The sequence below is a fragment of the Corvus brachyrhynchos genome, unplaced genomic scaffold (assembly GCF_000691975.1).
Source record: "Corvus brachyrhynchos isolate BGI_N302 unplaced genomic scaffold, ASM69197v1 scaffold121, whole genome shotgun sequence".
NCBI classification, from domain to species: domain Eukaryota; kingdom Metazoa; phylum Chordata; class Aves; order Passeriformes; family Corvidae; genus Corvus; species Corvus brachyrhynchos.
The window spans coordinates 2654821-2675881 of NW_008236445.1; the positions used below are offsets into that span (position 1 = coordinate 2654821).

General features: G+C 39.1%; 1 protein-coding gene across 8 annotated transcripts in view; it reads left to right on the plus strand.

Annotated features, from left to right (window-relative positions):
- Positions 1-21061, plus strand: part of TBC1D4 (TBC1 domain family member 4) — a 108629-nt gene that overhangs the window by 83943 nt on the left and 3625 nt on the right. For 2 of the 8 annotated variants that reach the window (XM_017725829.1, XM_008643680.2), the window contains 9 exons: positions 1364-1513; positions 7526-7686; positions 8614-8823; positions 10728-10730; positions 12388-12546; positions 13874-14032; positions 14476-14720; positions 17435-17594; positions 19513-19682. In XM_017725829.1, coding sequence (XP_017581318.1) covers positions 1364-1513; positions 7526-7686; positions 8614-8823; positions 10728-10730; positions 12388-12546; positions 13874-14032; positions 14476-14720; positions 17435-17594; positions 19513-19682 — 1417 coding nt within the window. The other 6 variants (XM_017725832.1, XM_017725834.1, XM_017725833.1 and 3 more) reach the window with 5 other exon arrangements.

Consider the following 21061-nt stretch of genomic DNA (forward strand, 5'->3'; position numbering starts at 1 on the left):
CTGGTGAGGAGTCTTGCAAAAGGACAAAAGGATTAAACACATCCACTGAACTCTGAGGCATGTGATTTCCCCATTTGCCTTTCTCCAGAGCTTCCCTCTGTAGCTTCCCTCTGTAACTTCTTTCTCCTTCCTTTTTGGAGACTCTCCCACTGTTCACATATGGAACGCTGTTCCTTCAGGAGTTCCTTCACTCAGCAGAAGAGGTCCCCAGAGTTCATTGTGGGCTTCTTTGGTTGTACCTTCTTTTTTACTTCTAGGCTGCTGGCTACCTGCAGTAAGTGACTCTACAAACTCCAAACCCTTTACAAAACTCAGGTCCAGATGAGCCGAATTTTTTTCTGTTGGAGGATCACATTCTCCAATCTATTGTCTGTTCCAGTGCTTGGCTATAATAGTACTTTTTGTGGGCTCTTTTCTAAAAATGGCTTTATATAGTAATTTGTCACCTGTTTGATGTCTACATTAAAATATCAGTGTGAATGCTGCACCAGCTAGTAGAGGAGGGCAAAAAATTTTACTCTGTTTTGAGAGAATGGAAGGGAGTGAAGGGTAAGAAACTAGCCTTTGTTAAATTGTGTTTCGATAGAGATAATGTGTTTTTTACTGAGATAAACTTTTTTCCCACTGCCCGTGTTGTATGCAAACAGGAAACCCTGTTCAAAGTGAAGGACTTGCTGACTACATTTCTTTGTAGTAACTTGTAAGAAGTCACTGATTAAGTGGCATCAGCAGATTTTTAGTCAAAACAGTTTGTAGCAGTGTGGTTCTAGGCTGAGATTTTTCATTCTTTCCTTTTGAGGATTAGTCATAAATGTTAAGCAAAAGAAACTGAATTAGTTTTTATGTCCCCTTCAATACTTGTTACTACTGCTAAGTAATATTTAACTGTGTAGTAGGACTACCTTTCTTAATTTAATTACTTCACAAAAATTTGTCCAGAAAGACTGCATTTAAATAATCTCTACTTCCTAATGTGTTGTTTACAAAAGGAAAAGAAAACTGAAGGGGAAGAAACAATGAGGTTCATATTATTGAAAGAAGGTTTCTAAAGATATTTTCTGAATGTTTAAGAGATTCTTTTTTCTAAATTTGCTTTGAGAATAAATAAAGCTAAAGAAATAAGGTGGTCTCCCTGTTCTGCAATGTCATTGAAAAGTTCTTAAATAGAAATCAGCTGTAACAGCAAAATCAATATCCTCAGGGAAGCTGCCAAGGCGTGCACATGGTACATTTTATCATCTGGGAAACAGAGTTAATGTAAGCCAAGATGAGGTATTTGGCCAGTGTCTTTAATCTGGTGGTTTTGTTGTTGTATCCAAATCCATGCTGACCCATCTGCTGTGTTCTCTTGTTGCCTGCACAGTCCTGTGGTCGGGGTTCGGCGCGCTCTCAGTGAGAGTGAATCTGCGTCACCTGGTCTCCCCTCCTCTCTCTCTGCCCCTTCTTTCCTGAAAAGCTTTTACCAGGGCTCAGGAAGGTTGCTCCAGCACTCAGAAAGTGACCTCTCCAAGAGGTGAGAGCATTGTCTCTTGGCTAGTTCTCCAGTGCCACCAGCTTAACAGCAGGATTCCCAGTGGAATGCAGCACATGGCATCTCTCCCACTCCACCTTGTGCTCCTGCATTTCTAACAGACTTCCGTGATGCAAATGGACAAGCGGGCTTTTGGATAAAAAAGCCTGTTAAAAACAGAGGCTTCTATGCTGACACCTAGCAGCTATTAACCTATTTCTGTTGTAGTGTTGCAAATCTGCTGCATTGATTTGTCACGTGAAATGCAGTGGATTTTAGGAGTTTTATGCCAATTTAACGCTTTCTCTGCTGAATGCAAACCAGCATGTGTTGCCATGATCATTGGCATGTGAAAATAAGAAAAGAGCAGTGTGAAGAGTGTACAGTACTAATGTGGGATGCCTGTGCATGAGGAAGGGGAAACACCAAGTTAACTGAGTGATACTAACTGTGAGACATTCAGAGAGAATTAACAAATAACTTCTAGTTGAAGAGGATTTGGGAAGAAGCAAAGGTATGAGAAGTGGCAAAAAATACCCCAAACCTGTCTCTTACAGACCACTCTATTTTTATAGCTTTATTTCCAGCTTTATTTCTGTGTTCCTTTTAGATAGCAGACTTGATCCAAGCTGAACCAATGCCCAGGTCAGTTTGTACAGGCAGTGGACACCATTAAACCAAGCTTTTTGGATCTGGAGAATGAAGGATTGAGTATTGTATGAAAACTGTACTTTATTGCCACATAATTCCAAACTGAAATTTCTGAGATACTGTTTTTGGAATTGGTTGTGCAGGCAGGTCAAGGTACTGTGTTTCATTGTAGTGGAGTTTTGAACTCTTAAGGAGGGGAGATTTTCAAGGAGTAATTCCCAGAAGACCACCATGCTTCCACTTAGGTTTTACAGTATACACATTCCTGGTACAATTTGGTCTTTAATTTGTATGAGGACTCTTGTGAAAATGGGATCTCATTAGCTATAGGTCTTGCTGGGAGCAACTGGGCCTGAACTGTCATGGTGAGGAAATTGCAGTAGCAAGAGTGCACAGTTAGCATCTAGTTGGGTTTGTGGAGGGAATATGACAAGTATGGTCAGAAAGAAGTGCCAAGTGAATACTGCTGATGTGATAAGGGTCACTGAGGTAATCCACTTCATCTGGCTAATGGAGAATGAAATATATTGTCCAACTGATGGTGGCCAAAAGTTGCGAATGTATGTTATGCCATCAGGTTTAGGAATGAGAGGAAGTTCTAATGTTTTACAGTGTTTTTTTCTTGTAGGCTTCTTCTTTGGTTTGTTGGGATTTTTTCCCTTTTGTTCTTTTTCTCAGAGGACCACCATCTATCCCAGTAGGATCACTGTGAGGTGTTCTTAGCGTTCTCATATGAGTGAGTATATGTTAGGTTGGAATTAAGCTTTGCAATCTGCAAACTGTAAACTGTTTGACTGTTAGGAACCCTAATTAAAACTTCAGTGCATTTTCCAGAATAATCATGGTTACTATGCATTCATGAAGTGTGGAATTCCTGTTGCGCCAGAGAAGAATTCTGTAGAGTCTCACTTCTTTATCATGTAGCTTTGAGACTACACATGATGCAGCAGGCAGCTTTTATTGGTGTTCTGGCAATCTTCAGTGTGAAGGAGCAGAGACAGTTTCAGCTGGAATTCATTTTAGAAAGATTTTGGAATTGTAGCAGCCAGATGGGCCTATGCAAAGAGAATGCTATAGAATGGCATAGGATTTTTCGTTGGGTTTTTTTTGGTTGTTTTTTGTTTGTTTGTTTTGTTTTTTGTGGTTTTTTTATTGAATCACAGAATGGTTTGGGTTGGAAGCTTCCCATACAGTTCCATTCTTTAAGGAATGAACAGTATAGTAAAATTTTGGCATCACCGTAATATTTTTAGGTGCCTTCAGAATGTTTTTATGGCATTGTCAATACATTTCTCTGGAGAGAAGGCTAGGATGGAAATGATCTCCACACAGTCTTGACTTTTCACAAGTGTGCTGTGCAGCATTCAATATTGAACAGAGTTGCAGATAAGGAGTAAAAATAAGGTCTGATCAACATAGAGGTAAACAAGAATTTTTAATATAAACGTAAAAGCAGCACTTTTAAAAATGGAACAACCTTCAGCATAGGTTTGATAGCCCACAGTTTCTCTGTTCATTGCATTGCTGTGCAAGGATAATTTAAGCTGAATTTGAATTTGAACAGATTCCTTTTTTTAAAAACAGCTTCATGTCTCATGAAGGAAGTAAACTACTTGAGAATATTCTTTAAACAAAATAGCAGAAAGTAATTATTCAGAATAAAAATATATGACAGGAGTGAGAATGAATAGAGGGGTGTAAACTGATAGAAACTGGTTTTTCTTCTTCCCAGATGGGAGGAATGCTTCATGTATTAGTCTTACGTACAGGCTTCTGCCAGCTGAAGTGCTGGGAAGTTGAATTCTGTACTTGATCTGGGGGATTTTGTACTGTCTCAGCCTCCAAATTGCAAAGTAGGTTGCATTGATTCAATTGCTACTTAGAGCAATCAGAAGAGAAGTTGAAATGAAAGCAAAATGGGGAAAAATACAAGTCTTGGCATGAACAACAACAGTATTTATTCACAAGTCAGTTGGCTTTCATGGACTCAAGTGAAAAATAATTCAGGTAAGTATTATGTGAAGAGTTCGCAAGAAAGGGGGTAGCATTGTGGTTTTTTAAATATCAGTCTTCGGGTACATTTTAAAGAATAGTTCTGGAAAGAGATTTAGCTAATCAAAACCAAGCAAGAAGCATATTTGTAGTCTGACCAATTTGTTGAGATTTCTTCTTTCTTCTCTTTTTTTTTTCTTTCTCTGAAGTAGCTGTCTCATCTTCATGCTATGCATTATCTGATAGAATAGTGAATGGGTGAAACCGAGTTGCAGTTAAAACCAGAGATAAAACCTTAGATGATCAGTACTCTTGAGTACTTGGGTTATTGCTTGGAACAGCTTAAGGATAAAAGTACAGACTGAAATATTTGAGGCATTATATTGAATTTACAGCTGTTCATTTTTTATTGTATACAAGCTGCTAAATGCATTTTGGTTTCTGTATTGGGTCAGAAGCGTAGGCTAAGTAGCCCTACAGAGAAGCATTATTCTCCAAACTGAGTTGTGATGCATATATCTTAAATACAGAGTATTACATTGTCACCTTTTTCCAGAGATTCTTCTGCTAGGTGACCTTGCAGCATGTTTCCCATGTAGATGTCTGCTTAGGTGGTAGTGAAAATTCTGCTCTGCTTTTCAGTAGCAATGACTGAACTCTATTTAAGAAGTTGTTTTTCTTGTTTTGGAGATGCTTTGGCTCTTAGTCTCTCCACTCACATTAATAAACCTCTCATTTTGCTGGGAGCTGATAGCTAATTTTTTTCTTTACCCCCACTCTGTTTAGAGAAACTGGTTTTTGCACCAACTTCCTGAATCTTTTCTTTAGGGTAGGAGACACTACCATTTTACTCTGACTTCTTCCTGCTTTTGCTTTGTAGGGTATTGTTTCACATCTTCAGATCTCATACTAAGCTAGGAGTTGTCTGTCTTGAAATGAAGAAACTTTCTTTGCTCCCTTTCTACCTTCCCTTTCCTAAGTCTTGGTGTTTTCCTGGGTTAATATGACAAGGTGTGTTTCTGAGACTTGGAGAGGTTTTCCTCTAATCACTTATCGGACAGCTCTTTGAAAGAGGAGGTGATTAATACTAGTTGCCTAAAATGACTGGGGATTTTTGTGGAGAGAGGATTTTTAACAACAGAATACAGGTCCTCAGAACTGTCTGGTTTGCACGCTTCATGAGGTAGCGTACATGATTGGTTCATCCCAATGTAAACTCCATGACTCAAATGGTGTAAACAACTTAGTTTCATACCCTAAAATAGCCACCTTCTTATTCTGACTTTTCTGTGAATTTTGCTACTCTAAATTGAACACTATTCCTAGGACTGTCTAGAGGCACAGTAGCTGAATATGGATTTTTGTACATAGCAGTAGAAAGGAAGTTTTCATTCCCTTGTTATATAGCATCTGTTTAGTAAGCCCTGGAATGACTCAGTTTTTGTGTTATAACATGTGATGATATGTAAGACTTGAAACAGTAAGCAGTAGTTCTGTTACAGTTATTTATAGAAACATAAGTTAGAATTATACGTATCCAAAGTCAGTATCCCATTTCCAGGAGCCTTTGGACTGAAATACCTTTGAAAAACAGCACCTATGGGTTCAGAATTAGTGTTATAGTCTATGTAGTCTGTGTTTGGCTACCACAGGCAGTGGTTACCCATCATCAGACACGGAGTTAGATAAAGAAGATTGTCACAGTTGCTGTTTAGGTTAATGCAACATGGGGATCTTCAAAGGCCACCCACCAATAGTGTGATGCATAGGGAGCTGAGGCACTACGGAAGCTAAATCAGGAGTGGAGAACACTTCAGACTGTGTGTTATTCAGGGCTCCCAACCAGTAGCACTGTTCTTAGAGGAGAGGAGGGGTGGTGCCTTGTGCTGGGTAGGTGAATATGAAGTCATGGTTATTTCTCCACCAGGATATGAAAGAAGGGTCTTATACCTTGGTATGATAGTGAGTTCAGTTGGTCACTCAGGCTTGCGAATATCAGGGAGCTGTTGTAGACCATTAGCATCCTGACAGCTTTGGTCAGCAAAAAGGCCGGTTCTAGCTTGGTGAATTCGGCACATTCATTCAGCACAGAGTATTACTTATGAAGTGCTGGTTAAGATAGTGTAGCTGGCAGACTGGTATAGATAAAACTTCTTAGTCCTCCCTTGCAGATCTCTCCTGTGCAAGCCAGATGTGGGGGGACGGACTGTAGCTGGCAAACTGCAGTCATCTGCAACTGCCTTACCACTAAAAACATAGTGAACATGCTGGGCTTTCCTTTCATCTAACTTTTTAGGATCCTTGCATTATAGCATGGAAATTTGTTACAGGATGAAGGTTTAAGTGTGGCTACTGTTTTGATACATCAGTATTCCCTGTATTGAAGGTGAAGCTGCAGAAACAGCTCCCCCTGTTTGATGCTCTTTTCCTAAAAGCTTGTAATTGTGCTGTTGACATTATGTGAAAGGATTTGTGGCAGATAATCAATGTACCCATTGCTATATAATATCTCTGCACGTAATTTACTACCACAAATGCAAAATTTTGAAATATTTCTGAAAGTGGATCAAGTACTTATGACAGCTAAATGTCTTTTTCTCTGGCAGTAGTCAGTAGAAAGGTATGCTTGGTGTGTCCCCCCAGTAAAGCTTTCCTCTATCCTCTCCTTACTTCTTCCAGCAGCATAAAATATTATTAAAATTAATGTGTAATTATATTTCTACATGGCAGCTGGAGAGAAGATCTGCCCTCTGTTTGCAGGGGCTCTGTTCCTACAGCTGGAGATGCTGATGAAACATGAGGACATCTGTCCCCATTTATCCAAGTGAAGCATCCACTTCTTGAAGCTTAGGAAAGAGACTGTATGAGAAGGCAGAACATTGTCTCCAATAAAATACTCACCTGTGAGCTCAGCATGACATTTAAAATGGCTCTAAATGGAGTGTTGTGCTCCACTGGAGCACCATCTCTGCTTTTAGGGGTGTTACATCAGATTGCTCCCAGAAGACTTGTGTATGGCAAAACAAAACCCATTGCTGTCAAAGTTAGAGGCTAAGTATTACAATGTTTCTCTCTTAGCTTCTCCAAAAGTTAAGCTTTTATTCTAAGCTTCCAGCTAAGCCCTGTATGAATGCTATGGATGCTTCCTGGTGGTATACAGTGCAAACTTCACAGCACTGTGCTACAAGAAAACAATTGGGCGCTTGAGTATTCAAGGTGAAGCTCACACACAGCATGCTTTGCCTTCTTAAGCTTCCCCTCAAATGCTCCTGCAGGTTTGGTTATACATTAGACAGAGTTAATAAAGATTTTTTTTTCCCCCTACAAGGAATACTGACTTTAAATACCCCATCTGCTTTTTCTTTCCTTCAGTGATGGGGAGGGAAAGAAACGAACACCAACCTTCTGCAGCAGTGAATCTCTAAATGCTGTGGGGGCCACGCTCACACCTCGCCGCATCTCCTGGCGGCGGAGAATATTCCTGCAGGTAGCTTCACCTATGAATAAATCTCCTTCCAAGATGCAGCATCCAGGTCTGTGTGTGCTTTTAAAGAAAATAAACAAGCAGTTGTTACTTAATACTGTAGTGAACTGCAACATGTGATAACATGAAAGGGAGAAGGGACTCAGTGTGGTACAATATTCATGCTAGAACCTTGCCAGAGATCAGTTGTGCTCATTTGGCTTTAGACTATTCAGGTTTTTGTTGCTTTGAAGAGAGGCCTTTGGCATCAAAATCAAATGAATTGCAATCTTTCATAGCTGCTGTGGCAAGGAAATTAAGACAGGTCTCTTGCTGACAAAGATAATCTTTTTAACAGTTAGGAAATTTTTACCCTAGCCTGTGTACATAATAGGAGTATTTGCAGAAAATGGTAAATTTTATGTCGTGTCCTTGTGGTGTACATAGCACCTCTTGAGTGTATTAATAATTGTTACAGCTTTAAGCCATTTAAGGTAGAAACCTCTGAAGTAGCTGAAATCATGCTATTGATAAAGTCCTGTTTGGCAGAATTCAAAACCATAGGCAAATGACAAACTCAATGTTTGTGAGCAAAAAAGTGCTACAGCACTCTCTGTAGTGTAGGTTAGCAGATGGAAAAAGTTGCTTTTTATAGAACCCATGGTAAATCACAGCAGTAAACAAGTTCAGCTGTAAAGGAGACTTTATGGATAAATGCCTCATTGTAAGGCCTGTGGAAGGAGCTGGCAGGGGAAAGGTTTGAAATACTGGGTGACCCTTTATTTAGCTCTATTTCATTTTAATATAAATTTATTTAATGTAAGCAAAACACTTACTTAAAAAGAATCCTCTACTGTTGAACTGCATTTTCTCTGTCTTTGGAATCAGCAACTCACTGCTGAATGTAAAAGACAGCTATTTTTGTTCTGCTATGACATAGATTTTTTGTATGTCAAACAATCTGAGTTTCCTGTAATAGCTTTCTGATTCTTTGCAGATGGTCATGATGGAAGTGAATTGTTACCCTTATCCCCCCTTGCTCCACCCCTGGAGGAGGACCCTCTTGTTCTAGTATTGCAAAATGAGGATGGTCCAGATAAAACTGGAGAGAGGAGAAACTCAGAAGAACTACAAAGTCTGTGGAGAAAAGCCATCCATCAACAAATTCTGTTACTTCGAATGGAAAAAGAAAACCAGAAGCTGGAAGGTTAGCTATTTAGAAAATACCCCTAAAAGCTATTGCAGATTCTGCTGCCTGAAGATGAAAACTGTTCTGGTGTTGGGCACCTCAAACAGAGATGTGGTTCTGTAACTTTTCAGTTAACAGTACTAGAAAAAACCTGTGTTTTCCTAGTCCTGTCTCACAGTCTACCAGATTCTCTGTCTACCTGACTTTAAATGAGTAATCTTAGTGACAGGAGAAAGTGATAAATTTTTCTTTTTGAGTGCATGTTAGACAAAGGATGCTACAGTCTTTGTTGTATCTGTCTGAGTCCAGGAGTTGTAATGTGGAGTGAGGAGAACAGGAGCTGTGTGAACACTTAGGTATGGTAAACCTTACCCTTTCTATCTCGTTTCAGTCCTTTGCAGCTCATGGCCTTTCTCTCCAGGCTTTTTGTTCTTCATTAACCACGTCACAGTGGTAATTTATTAATGCTTGAATCCAAATATGATTTTTGAGCAACTGGCTCTTGAGGTATGTCAGAAAGTTCTGTTTTTTGGAACCATGAGCACTGTACTCTGAAAATTGAGTGCTGTTAGTGAGGGGTCTAAAGTTGACTGTTCTGATTGTCAGTTGCCTGAGCTTCTGGCTAAGATACTTTATTATGATTGGTCAAGACTCACACAAATAAAAGATAGGATGCAATGTCTGTCCTAGCATATAGAAGTTCTTCAGTAAAATAGACTAGCAAGCTTTTGGTGCAAGTTGAAAATTCCAAGTGTCCTCTCTGCAGTTGCTGCCTTCATCTTCTCCTTTATGCTGTACAACATATACGGTAGTCTGAGTCTTCAGACAAAACATAATGATCTTGTTAAGGTCAGTTAACTCTTTGGCCTTCTTTAGACTAGCTTACTGGGAAGGCAGGGAGAGGAAAGAAAAACATCAGGATAGAAGTTTTTCCCATATCCCTCCAAGCATACATCCTTGAATGTATTTCCTGCACACGTAGAGTATTTCTTGGTGCCATTTCTCTCTACAGTTTGTCTCCCTGTTGGCACACAGTTCTGTGGAAACTCCTAGATTCATAGGGAACATCTAGAGAGAACTTCAGCCAAAATCTTCCTTTCATAAACCATTTTAGCAAATAGTCTATTGTTGTGGGGTGAGGAAGCTGGAGATCTGCCGGGGTGACTAATTTCATGTTATTCCCTCCGTTATTTTAAGCTGCTGAGGGATAAACTCTTTGCTATACCCATCCTATGTGGCTAAGGGTACTGAAAACTGTGAAATCAGTCCAGTTCCTTTAAGACTCAGTTACAAGTTGCTTCCATTCTGTAATGGATATGTAGAAATTAGGTTCTTCCTACCTGATCATTTGTGGTGAAAACAGGAGTGTTGGCAGTGGAGATGCCAAACTGGCACTCATTTGCCAGCCCATGTTCTTGGTTTGTGCTCCAAGGAGCATGTCTCCATTCTTATTTTCAGGTTCGTAAGTACTGCTAGTGAAAGTGGTGCTCTGGCTACCTAGAATTCATCATCTTATTTTCAAAGGGTGAAAAGTAAACTATTCTAGCACCTATCTAGGTTTCCTTCCTGTGGTCTGTTATAACATGGGCCATTTTATGGACAGGACATGTGCAGAGCTGATACATTCCAAACAAGCCTTAGTTCAGGTGGTTCTTGGCCTTACAATTAAATGTACATCTCAGGAAAGGGAAATGTAGTAACAGAAATGCAGAAATACCTTTACTTGAAGCCAGGTTCCTAGCTGTGAATTTATTAGTTGTATATATTCCACTGGTTTAAGACTGGAATTGCTGTGGAACTGTTTCTAGTGGTTTTCTGTTAATCATTTGTTGACTTTTATGTACAAAATATTAATAGAACCTCTTTTCCTATTCCTTTTGCTGTCGAGGAGACTTGAACGCTATTAGTTCTTTATTTTACAGAAGGTAAGTTCTGTCAATTGCGCAAACTTGCTTTCTTTTTCTTTTCCTTTCTTTTTTTCTGAGAACCTAGAAGCTCCTTTTTCCAGTAGGTCATCTAGAAATATAAGACCTGCAAAAAGTAGCAGGCCACCTAGCAATGATTAGGAAAAATGTAAGGATGGCTGAAAACAACCAAGGATGGTGTAGTAGGTAGAGCAGGTATGATCAATGGGCAAACTTGCTGGCTTTTGCTAGGGTTAACTGCACAATTAATGTGGGAGTTTGTTGTCACACTGAAGTATGTTACTGCTCTCTTGAGTTGCATGCTGCCTCCAAGAGTGAGTATTCTTGGGTGAAATCGTACAGCAGTAGGGTAGCATTTGAAATCGCCCCAGCTGAACTGCAAATTCCTGTGGTAAGATCACATTTGCATTTTTATAGCAGTGTACTGCACTTTGCATACCTGCTTCTGCAGGGGCCCCTGTAGTATTGAGTGGGTAATATCTCAGAGGTGTAACAGAGCTTTTGGAAATAATTTGTCATTTTTGAAGTGGGCTAGGCAATGATCCTGTGGACTGATCCAATATTAACTCTATCTGAAGTGAGGTGAGTAGGTGAAGGAACAGATTGTCTTGTTTTGCAGGATGTATAAAAATGTGAGTGAGAGTTTGCTTTTACCTAGAGGTGATGGTGGGGAAGGGAATACATTTGTAAGAGGAAGGAGGCTTCTGCAAGGAGTATTGTGCACAGATCAAGGCAAATTTGGGATAAAATCAACTGCAGCTCAGAGGTCAAGTTGTGAAATGTACATTCCACTCCAGTGACAACTAAACATATCTCTCTAAATTAAGACACATACAAGTCTTGATTTCAGTTTTTTGTACCAGTAGTTAGAGGAATTGAAGTGTTTTTCTGCACATGCATCATGAATAATACAATACCCAGAGTTAATTTCTTAGTAATGGAAATGAAAGCTGCTTCTCAATGAAATGCCAGGATGACAATGCAGCTTTGTTTCAGAAGTAGTGTAATAAATACTTTGTACCAGGTAGTCCTATGCAGCAAAGCTTTTTAGTTTATAACATCAAGAGTTCTGTGCTTCAGCACAAATGTATCTTTTTGGCTATGGCTCATGTTGGTTCATTCTGTTTGCTCAGCCCGATGATGCCAGGTAGCAGTGCCAAGAGCTTTTCTTGCTCTCTTAAGGGACATGTAAGAGCTGGAGCCAGTGTGACTGACTCTGTTCAGAAGACTTGCTTAGCTTGCTTGCCTAAATCTCTAATACAAACATTCATATGTTTGGGACTTTCCATACTAAAACAATGGTAATGTTCAATATAAACAAGAACAAAATGATCAAAGGTGTTTTTGCAGAGCAGGTGCTGTGAGGTTTTGTTGAATGTGGGTTTTTTTGCCCCAAGCTTTAAAAAATGTTTTTATGTGCTTCATGAATTGCTAATATTCATGACCCAGTAAGAGAAGTTAAATTGTTACATGCAGCATCTTACAACAACTGTCCCCATCTAAGCTATAAACTAATGAATTGTAGATGTATTTATCCCCAGTCAGCTTATTGGATAGATAGATCTAACTTGAATGGGGTTTGTGCATTTGTTGTTATCTTGTAATTTTCTGATATTCTGGTTTTCCATGTGCTCTTCCTTTTTGTTCCATGTTCTAGCAAGCAGAGATGAGCTCCAATCACGAAAAGTAAAACTGGACTATGATGAAGTTGGCACATGTCAGAAAGATGCCATAAATATTTGGGATAAGAAGTTACTAAACTGCAGAGCCAAAATCCGATGTGACATGGAAGATATTCATTCCACTTTAAAAGAAGGTATTTATGTAGGAGGCTTTCAGCTATGAAGTCTGAAGATATTTTTTGTTTTCTTCTGATCCAACAGAAATCTGCCAGCAATACACTTCTTCCAGAAGCAAAAAATTGCCTTCTTTTCAGAGGCGCTCACCTTCTCCTGCAAAACAGAAAATAGGTTCTGCTGTGTCTGCAGCTTGCAATGTCAGCAATGCAGAAACATGTACAGTCATACCCCTGAAAGTAGCATCTTGTTTCCATGTATCATTACATCCAAGATTGAACTAGGAGCCTCTGCACCTCTGAACTTCTGGTTTCTGATCAGTGGGTCCAATTGACTCTGAGTTTCAGATGCTCTGATTTTACTTGCTTACTGAGAAGGGTGGACCATAATGTCTGCTGTGGTCTGTGCCCAAAACCTAGGGAAATCAGAGCCAAGTTTTGGAGAGTCCTGGAATACGGTCACTTAGTATTTCATTTCCTGGAGTGAAAGGCTGGGGATTTTGTCTTGAAGTAGATCTTCCTGTGGACTAGCCATAGGCCAAGAGGGTATCCAGAGGGCCTTGTTATGATGCAGATGTAGGGCCTGATTGCACTGCTCTGCCCTCTTCCATAGAATATCGTATCTGTGTTACAGATGCTGAAAAACAGTTCAGCCTGATCTGGCTGTGGTACAGAAGGGAGGTTTAAATTGCTACCAAAGTAAATTGTAGTAGATATAAAGCAGTTCCTATTAGTGTCCTTCAGAAGTCTGCCAACAAATTACTTATCTTGATACCCTATTTTCTGCTGTTGGATAGCAGTTCAGAATTGGGAACAAGAATATGGTATTTTAAACTTGCATTCTTCTTAATTATTTACCTAGAAGGTATTAGCAGAGTTGACATTTTGACTTTCAAATAGAAAGGGAGAAATAGAAGGGAGATGTATTTCTCTGTGTCTGTGGACTGACATGAGCAGCCTTTTGAGAAGGGGAAGAGGAGGTGGATTTCCTTGTACTTTACACTTGAGAATTTAGTTCAGACTTCCTAAACAGGTTGTTCTACATTCTGTGTGTAGTTGTGCATCTTTTCCTGCTGGAGGCTAACAGCTCAGAAGTGGCAAAGCAAGGGATATCTGTACCTCAGTTGCCCAAGATACTGCTCAGGGTAATTGCTCTTAAGTTTGTTGTTCACGTTTAGTTTGTGGGACTGAGCTGTGGCTACTGAGTGAACACACTGCAGAGTGGAGTTCACTTCGTAAGGGATCATCCAGAGTGGTTCAGCCAAGATTATGACAAAGCAAATTCTTTTGTTGTAGCACTAAAAGTATCCCCCTGCTTAGGCCTCTTATTTTTTTGACTGACCTGCAGGTGTACCAAAAAGTCGTCGGGGAGAAATTTGGCAGTTTTTGGCTGTGCAACACCGAGTCAGGCACAGGCTGCCAAACAAGCAGCAGCCTCCTGACATCTCTTACAAAGAACTTCTGAAACAACTGACTGCTCAACAGCATGCCATCCTCGTAGATCTAGGTAAGTCTGTTCTTTCTGACTGGTTTTGTGGGTCTTTCAGTGAAAAACACACCAGTCAAAATAGAAGCTGTTGCTGAAGGTAGATGCTGCTCTATGAACACCATTTTCTATGTCACCAGGATACATTCTGTGTATGCCATTTAGAGTCCTGTAAGCAGATGATTTCTTAGGCTATGCCATTCATATTTATGCCGTTCTGCATCTGTCTGAAAAGAGAAGTCAGGCAGTTGCTTCTGCAAGTTCTGTGCAGATGAGAATATTAAAGGAGATCAAAAGGTACAGTCTAAAATCAGTGGTAAGATACAGATTGATCTGGTTAAAGGCAAACTGCATATGAAACCAAAGAGAAATGGTCTGAGAGAGGAGAGATGCTGTTTGGGGGTTTTTTTGGGGTTTTTCTTTAGAAGAATTGAATATCAACTACTCTTCTCTCTTTACATCAGGACGGACATTCCCTACGCATCCTTACTTTTCCGCCCACCTTGGAGCAGGACAGCTATCACTGTTTAATCTCTTGAAAGCATACTCTTTGCTGGACAAAGAAGTGGGTTACTGTCAAGGTATAAGCTTTGTAGCTGGAGTGCTGCTTCTACATATGAGTGAAGAACAGGCCTTTGAAATGCTGAAATTCCTCATGTATGACCTTGGCTTCCGTAAACAGTACAGGCCAGACATGATGTCGCTACAGGTAAGTCAGTCCTTCTGGAGCAAACCAGAGTTTTAAATCACTTTTGAGCTCTCAGGGGTTGCTTAGGTTCTGCAGGGCCGTAAGAAGCTTCTTACGCTGTTTTGGAGGTTGTAAGGTGCATGTATATTTTATTGTCAAACCCCTCTCTGCCTCTCAGTTTGCAAACAGAGAAGTTTAAAACTTGCAGACTTTATCCTGTTGCACATCCCTGTCATCTCCTCTTCAGAAATTCTGATTTCTGCTATTTTGCCCTTCCTTTTCTTTTCCTCATTGCTCTCTTCCTTATGCTAGAGAAAAACTGATACACTTTGTCGTGCGTGGATAGAGTTTAAAAATTAATTCGATTTTGTTTTTATTCAGTCCATGAGCACTTGGATGTAGATGTCTGTCTTGTAAGGCCAAGTCAAGTCAATAGTGACACACAGTGGTCAGTCAATGTATTCCTCAGGCATTTGTACTTGGGGCTGCCCTGCCTTGACTCATCGTTTCACCTCTTTTTCTCTCATTGTCTTCTACTCCATCACGCTCAGAGATAGAAAACAGATGAATTTTTAATCGTTTAATTAGCTTATGCAATGATGCAAGCTCTGCAATATTATTTAGCAGCTAGCTATAGATACTCAAGACTGTTTAGGAAGGAGACAAAAATTTTCAGATCTGTATGAATTTCAGGGTTTAAAGTTTGAGAAATCTTTCACCTTGACATGCAACTGTCCACTGACTTGAATAATTATATTTTATAAACCCCTTATAATGTAAAGGAATATACCACTGATGAGTTTTTATAGTCCACAGAGGAGGAAGAGAAAACAAAGCAGCAGATACAAAAGTCTCCTTTTTTTTTCCCCATGCTCCCTGCAAACAGTTATAATTAAGTAAAACTTAAGGGAGAGTTTTAGCCCACTTTTCATGACCAGTCTCTTTAGGTACTTATTTGGAAAATGTTCAGAGCAATGGAATAGATCATAGTTAGAGAAACTGTATGTGCTTATTCTAAAAGTGATAGAGGACTGTGGATGTAAGTATGCTATAACAAGTTTGTTGTTGATGAATTGTGAACAGCCATAAAAATCATTGTTTTACCTCCTCCTGTTCCATTTCCCCCCACAAATACGTTTTAAACCAGTGAGGGTAAAAGGGTGATAAATGCATGTTTGTGGGGTTTTTTTTTCCCTAGTAGATGCTCTCTAAGTGTGTGTGTGTTATACTGCAGTTGTAGACTTCCAACATCTGATGATTTGAGAGCATTCACATGTCCAGGATTTCACATTATAGTTTAAATGAGTGTGACTCTTTCATTGTAAGAGTACTTTTAAATTTGGAGAGGTTTACCACTTGTAGTACTGTTTGCCTTTTAAAATAAATGGCTTGTCTTTTCCCACAGTTTGCTCCTAGGCAGTTCTTCTGTTAAAGTCAAATTTTGTCTGCTCAAGACAAACTAGACAAGAAGACTTAGAGGATCTTACTATATTTGGGTTGTTTTCTAATAGGAGTAGAGTATTGCAAATTCTTCTGCATTTACAGTAGTGAAACACAAGCAAGCTTTTATGCAGAATTGGCTTCACTCCTGTAGAAGAAAAATGTTGGATGATTCTTCAAGATAATGAAAACTTATTTGTCTTAGATTTTTTAGTTGTTTTCTGGAAAAAGTAGTAATCTAGATCCTTAGTTCATAATGAACTGTCCCAGTTGGTTTACTACTCTGTGATGGAATTCTGACTTAACGTGTGTTTTCTATTGGCACTGTCCAAAGTGGGCTTAATTGGTATCTTTTGCAATTAAAACAGGGACTCAAATGCATGCACAAATTTAGCTGATTTGCCTAAATGAATGATCCCTCTTCATGTACACAGTGCTGACAAACAGGTAGCTTCAAGGGCTCTCAGCTTTTGGTAGGGAACAAGCATGAACTCTAGAAGTAGGAAAATAGCTGGATGTAATGAGTCATTTTCTTATTGAGGAGCAGATTCACCTTAAGCATAAAGCACTGTTTACAACAAAATTGGGCCTGACAACTAATCAATATATGTCTGCTTTCTGAGAGAAGTGTCACAAGGAAATAATTTACCACAGAGTGATATTTTTAGCCATGAATAGCACCTTTTAACCATTTTCCCTTGCAACCTTTTATAGGTTGTATAGCAACACTTTTTGCACCAGTATCTTAAATTCCTCAGGACTACTGGGAGGTGTTCTGGGAAATAAAATGTGTTCTGTGGGTACAGAAACTATCTAAAGTGATGACTGTAGCACTAGAGTTTTAAATGCAGCAAAAATAAGGCTAAAATTTAGAGAATGAAAGCTGGAATGTGTAAATTCAGTCAGAAATAATTCATGGAGAATTTGGACATCTTGGAGGTACCTGTACTTTCATTGCTGTGAGACTGAAAATTCTGGTTTGTTGACAAAGTTGGAGCAATATATTCCCTTCTTACTTTAAGCCTGTGAATCTGAAATGATACTTCATTAGTAATCAGGTTCAAACTGTTCTTTGTTATTGACTACCCTGTTGATTTTAATTCATTAGTGGCAGGTTGTTTATATGTGAGTGGATACCACTCGAGGCCCCAGGCGGCAATTAAGCTTCATTTTACCGTGCCATCTGTACTGCAGTTAATTTCCCTCGAATGAAATGTGAATGATTGGGAAAACTGAGTAAAGCTGAACTTTTCTTTCTTTACTTCCTTCCCCCCCAACCCCCTCATGCACTGTAGATTCAGATGTATCAGCTCTCAAGGCTTCTACATGATTATCACAGAGACCTGTATAATCATCTTGAAGAAAATGAAATCAGTCCTAGTCTTTATGCTGCACCGTGGTTTCTTACACTGTTCGCATCTCAGTTTCCATTAGGATTTGTAGCCAGAGTATTTGGTAAGAAAGCTTATTCTATTGCAATAATAAACAGTCCATTGTGTTTTGAAACTCTCCAGTAGTTTGCTACATGCTGGGGACATTTGGGGTGACTGTTGTGGGTGGCAAGTAGCAACACTTTTCATGGTGGGGTGTCAGCTCCTTGAAGAGGAAAATCCAAAGGGTATTCCTTGAAACATCAGACTTGAGCAAATAATTATGTATTCTCTTGTTACCTAAGAGACTCCTGAAGTGTAAACAGCAGAAAGTTTATTGTTGCAAATGTATTCAGTTTATATCTATAGAAAAGTTCATTTTGGCCAACTTGCAAACTGAAAAAAGAAAATGCGTTTCTGAATTCAGATTCTAAAGTGCTTTCTAATAAAATTCAAGCAAATTTGAACTTAAAGGCTGGTATAGGTATTCATGTATATATTGAACAATTTCCAAGTCTTAATATGCCTCTGATTTCATTCAGCTAGGTTTTTTCATTATATGCTCCTCTTCAGGTAATGCGTAGTACAGAAACCTAAATATTGATTATGCCTGGTAGTGTTTACAGTATCAGAATGTCAAGTAATTGTTTTTTGTCGTCTTTTCTTGTCCATAAGAACTGCCAGCTTAGTCAAATCTCTAGTAATGCACCTGTTTTTTAAATTTAAAGTTATTTGTTAATGCAAAACTCACTGTACTTGTATATGCACCAAGAATCTAAATGCACGTGTAAGGTACTTCCTCTTAAATCAGATACTTTTTTCACTTTGATCTTTGTTTTTGTATGGCACCTTTTGTCTTTTCTTAAGAAATTCAACCTGACTTCGTCTCATGTTTTAATACTGGAGTGTGTTAGATTCTCAGTTTGTGTGGTGTGTTGTCTTGGGGGCAGGAAGAAGGTTTTGGTTGTTTGGGTTTGGTTTTAAGTTTTTAATTTTTTCTTACCCAGTGATTTCTCCATTATACAGGGTTTTTTCCATTTACAGCAAATGTTTTCTATCTGCTGTCTGTATGAACAAATGATTGGTGTATCTCTTTTTCAGTGGTGTACCAGTCATGTGAATATCTCTTTCCCTTTGGGATTACTGAATTCTGGGACACTTGAGCATTTCATGTTCCTTTCTTTTTTGTTGTTTGTGGTTTTTTTTTTTTCCTAAATGAATTTTTTAAGAATGGGGGAAGGTGGGAAAGAGGTTTGGTGGTCATTTCTCTGTAAATAAGTTGACCAAGGCATGTTCCCATTTTAAAATTGCAAAGTTATTGTATTGTTTTACTTCCTAATGCTTTGAATTCCTGAATTTTCAGTGTCTTATGGGCCATTGTAATATACCAGGAGCAAATGGCTATTGCCTACCTGTCACAAATTATATACTTATATTTATGCTGTTTGAATGTCCATCATAGACCTGAGAAGGGGGAATTTCAGAAATTTCAGAGCCCAGACTTTCCTCTCTTATTCATGTAATTATACCTCAAAGAGTTTGGGGCTTACATTATAGCCAGTAAGATCACTACCATGAATTTTGAAAATATTATAACCCGTTATGGAATCTACATGATTGTTTTTTAAGAACTAGCTTCTGCCTGTAGAAAAACATTTGTGTTGTGATCTGCTCCCCAGTAGCTTTTCAGTCACAGGAGCACTTAAAACCAGTTAGCAGTTGGTTAACAGTCTGTGGCAGACAGTGATGAAATGCTTATTGCAGATAACTGCTACAGACATAACAAGCATGCAGTATTTTCTTTAATGCTCTCTCACATCTGTAAGATGAAAGAAAATTCTTTAATATGCTTTATCCTCTTGTTGAAATAAGACATTGCACTTCTGAACTGAATATATCTGCACTGTGATTGATTACAAAGAAGAACATCCCAGCAAATACATGTATTTATCCAATGACTCTAGCTCCCATTTTCAAGGTACTGTAATTATTTTCCCTTTTAGACATTATTTTTCTTCAAGGAACAGAAGTCATATTTAAAGTAGCACTGAGCCTACTTAGCAGTCAAGAGACATCTATAATGGGATGTGAGAGTTTTGAGAACATTGTTGATTTTCTTAAAACCACTATTCCAGATATGACTAAGCCTCAAATGGAAAAAATTATTACTCAGGTAAGGATGTTTTTCGCTTTTCTTTTTTTCCCCCATTTATTTTACTTTAAAAGAATCATGCCTACAGTATAAGCAAAAGTCTTCTCAGAAGAAGATATGAAAACCTTCTTGAGAAATACTGTCTGTGGCTGGAATCTTCATCTCTGTACCTAAACTTCCTCTGCGCTGAAGCTGCAAATTGAGAATGAGCCTCAGTCTAGTACCTTAATTGTGAACCTGGGAGCAGCTCTCCCCCTTCAAGTGGTAGTTCAGAGATAACAGAAGAGCTCTAGAAAACCATGTGTGTGAGTGAGCACTTATGCATTCCTGTGGCTTGTTAAGGTTTGAATCTTTCAGGTGCTTTTAGATAAGAATTCAGTTTTAGACAATGTAAATCTTCATTTCCTCGTTGCATTGACTGTGACTGCTGTGCTAAACCTGTGTCAGGCACCTTCATGTCTGTCTTCACAACTTGTTGATTCTGGCAGTGATAGAGATGGTAGTTTAATACTGCATGGGTTGCAGAGCAGCTGTGCTGTGTGGGCATGGTAGAAATGGCTTTGTGCAAAGCCAGGTCTGATAGAGTAAAGAACGGGTTATGTTGCCTGCAGAGCTGCAGCTGGCCTGTGGTGTGGTCTCATGCTGAGCAGCCTTCCAGATCTGCATTCATGTGTAGACTGCCTGTATCCTATTGTTCCTACCTAGCCTGGCTGCAGGGACAGTTGTTTGGCTATCTCACTCTGGTAGTTCCCAGGACCATCCCCTTATAATGGGTAGTGAAAGAAAAATGTAGACATCATGCAGATCTGTAATACACGGGTGATTTATCGGGTAGCTATGTAGAGGAAAATGGTACTTAGCCAGCTTGAACACTACATAATTTAAAGTTTTATCTCATTTGAATAGAATAGAACAGTGAAAGTAATACAGAACTTGGTTTTTCAGGGAATCTATGTGTGTCTGTGTTGGTGGAATATTTGTGATCTCTAGGATAAGGAACAGAAAAGATGTCACTGTAGACATCCTTCCAATCCTAGTCTAAAAATCTTTGGTAATTTTCCAAGGCTGAGAGGCTGTGACTAGATGTGTGAACAGATAAGGGTCATGCGATCCATTCACTGTTAGAGGCTCAGTTCTGTAGTCTTCACAATGCTTTATCCCTAAAGTATCCCAATAAGAAAGTAGTGTGTCATCATGCAGAGATAGAGCACATGGAATCTGTAACTGTGCAGAATGTTTTTATAGAAGTCTGTAAATGAGCTCTTGGAGTCAAGGGATCCAGTTTTGAAGGCAGAGATCTGATGAATCCCAGATTTAAAAACTTTTGTCTTGAACTTCTTAATATTCCTGAGCAAGAGTCCATAAAACTTGGTCATATTATAAAATTCTTGGATTGAATA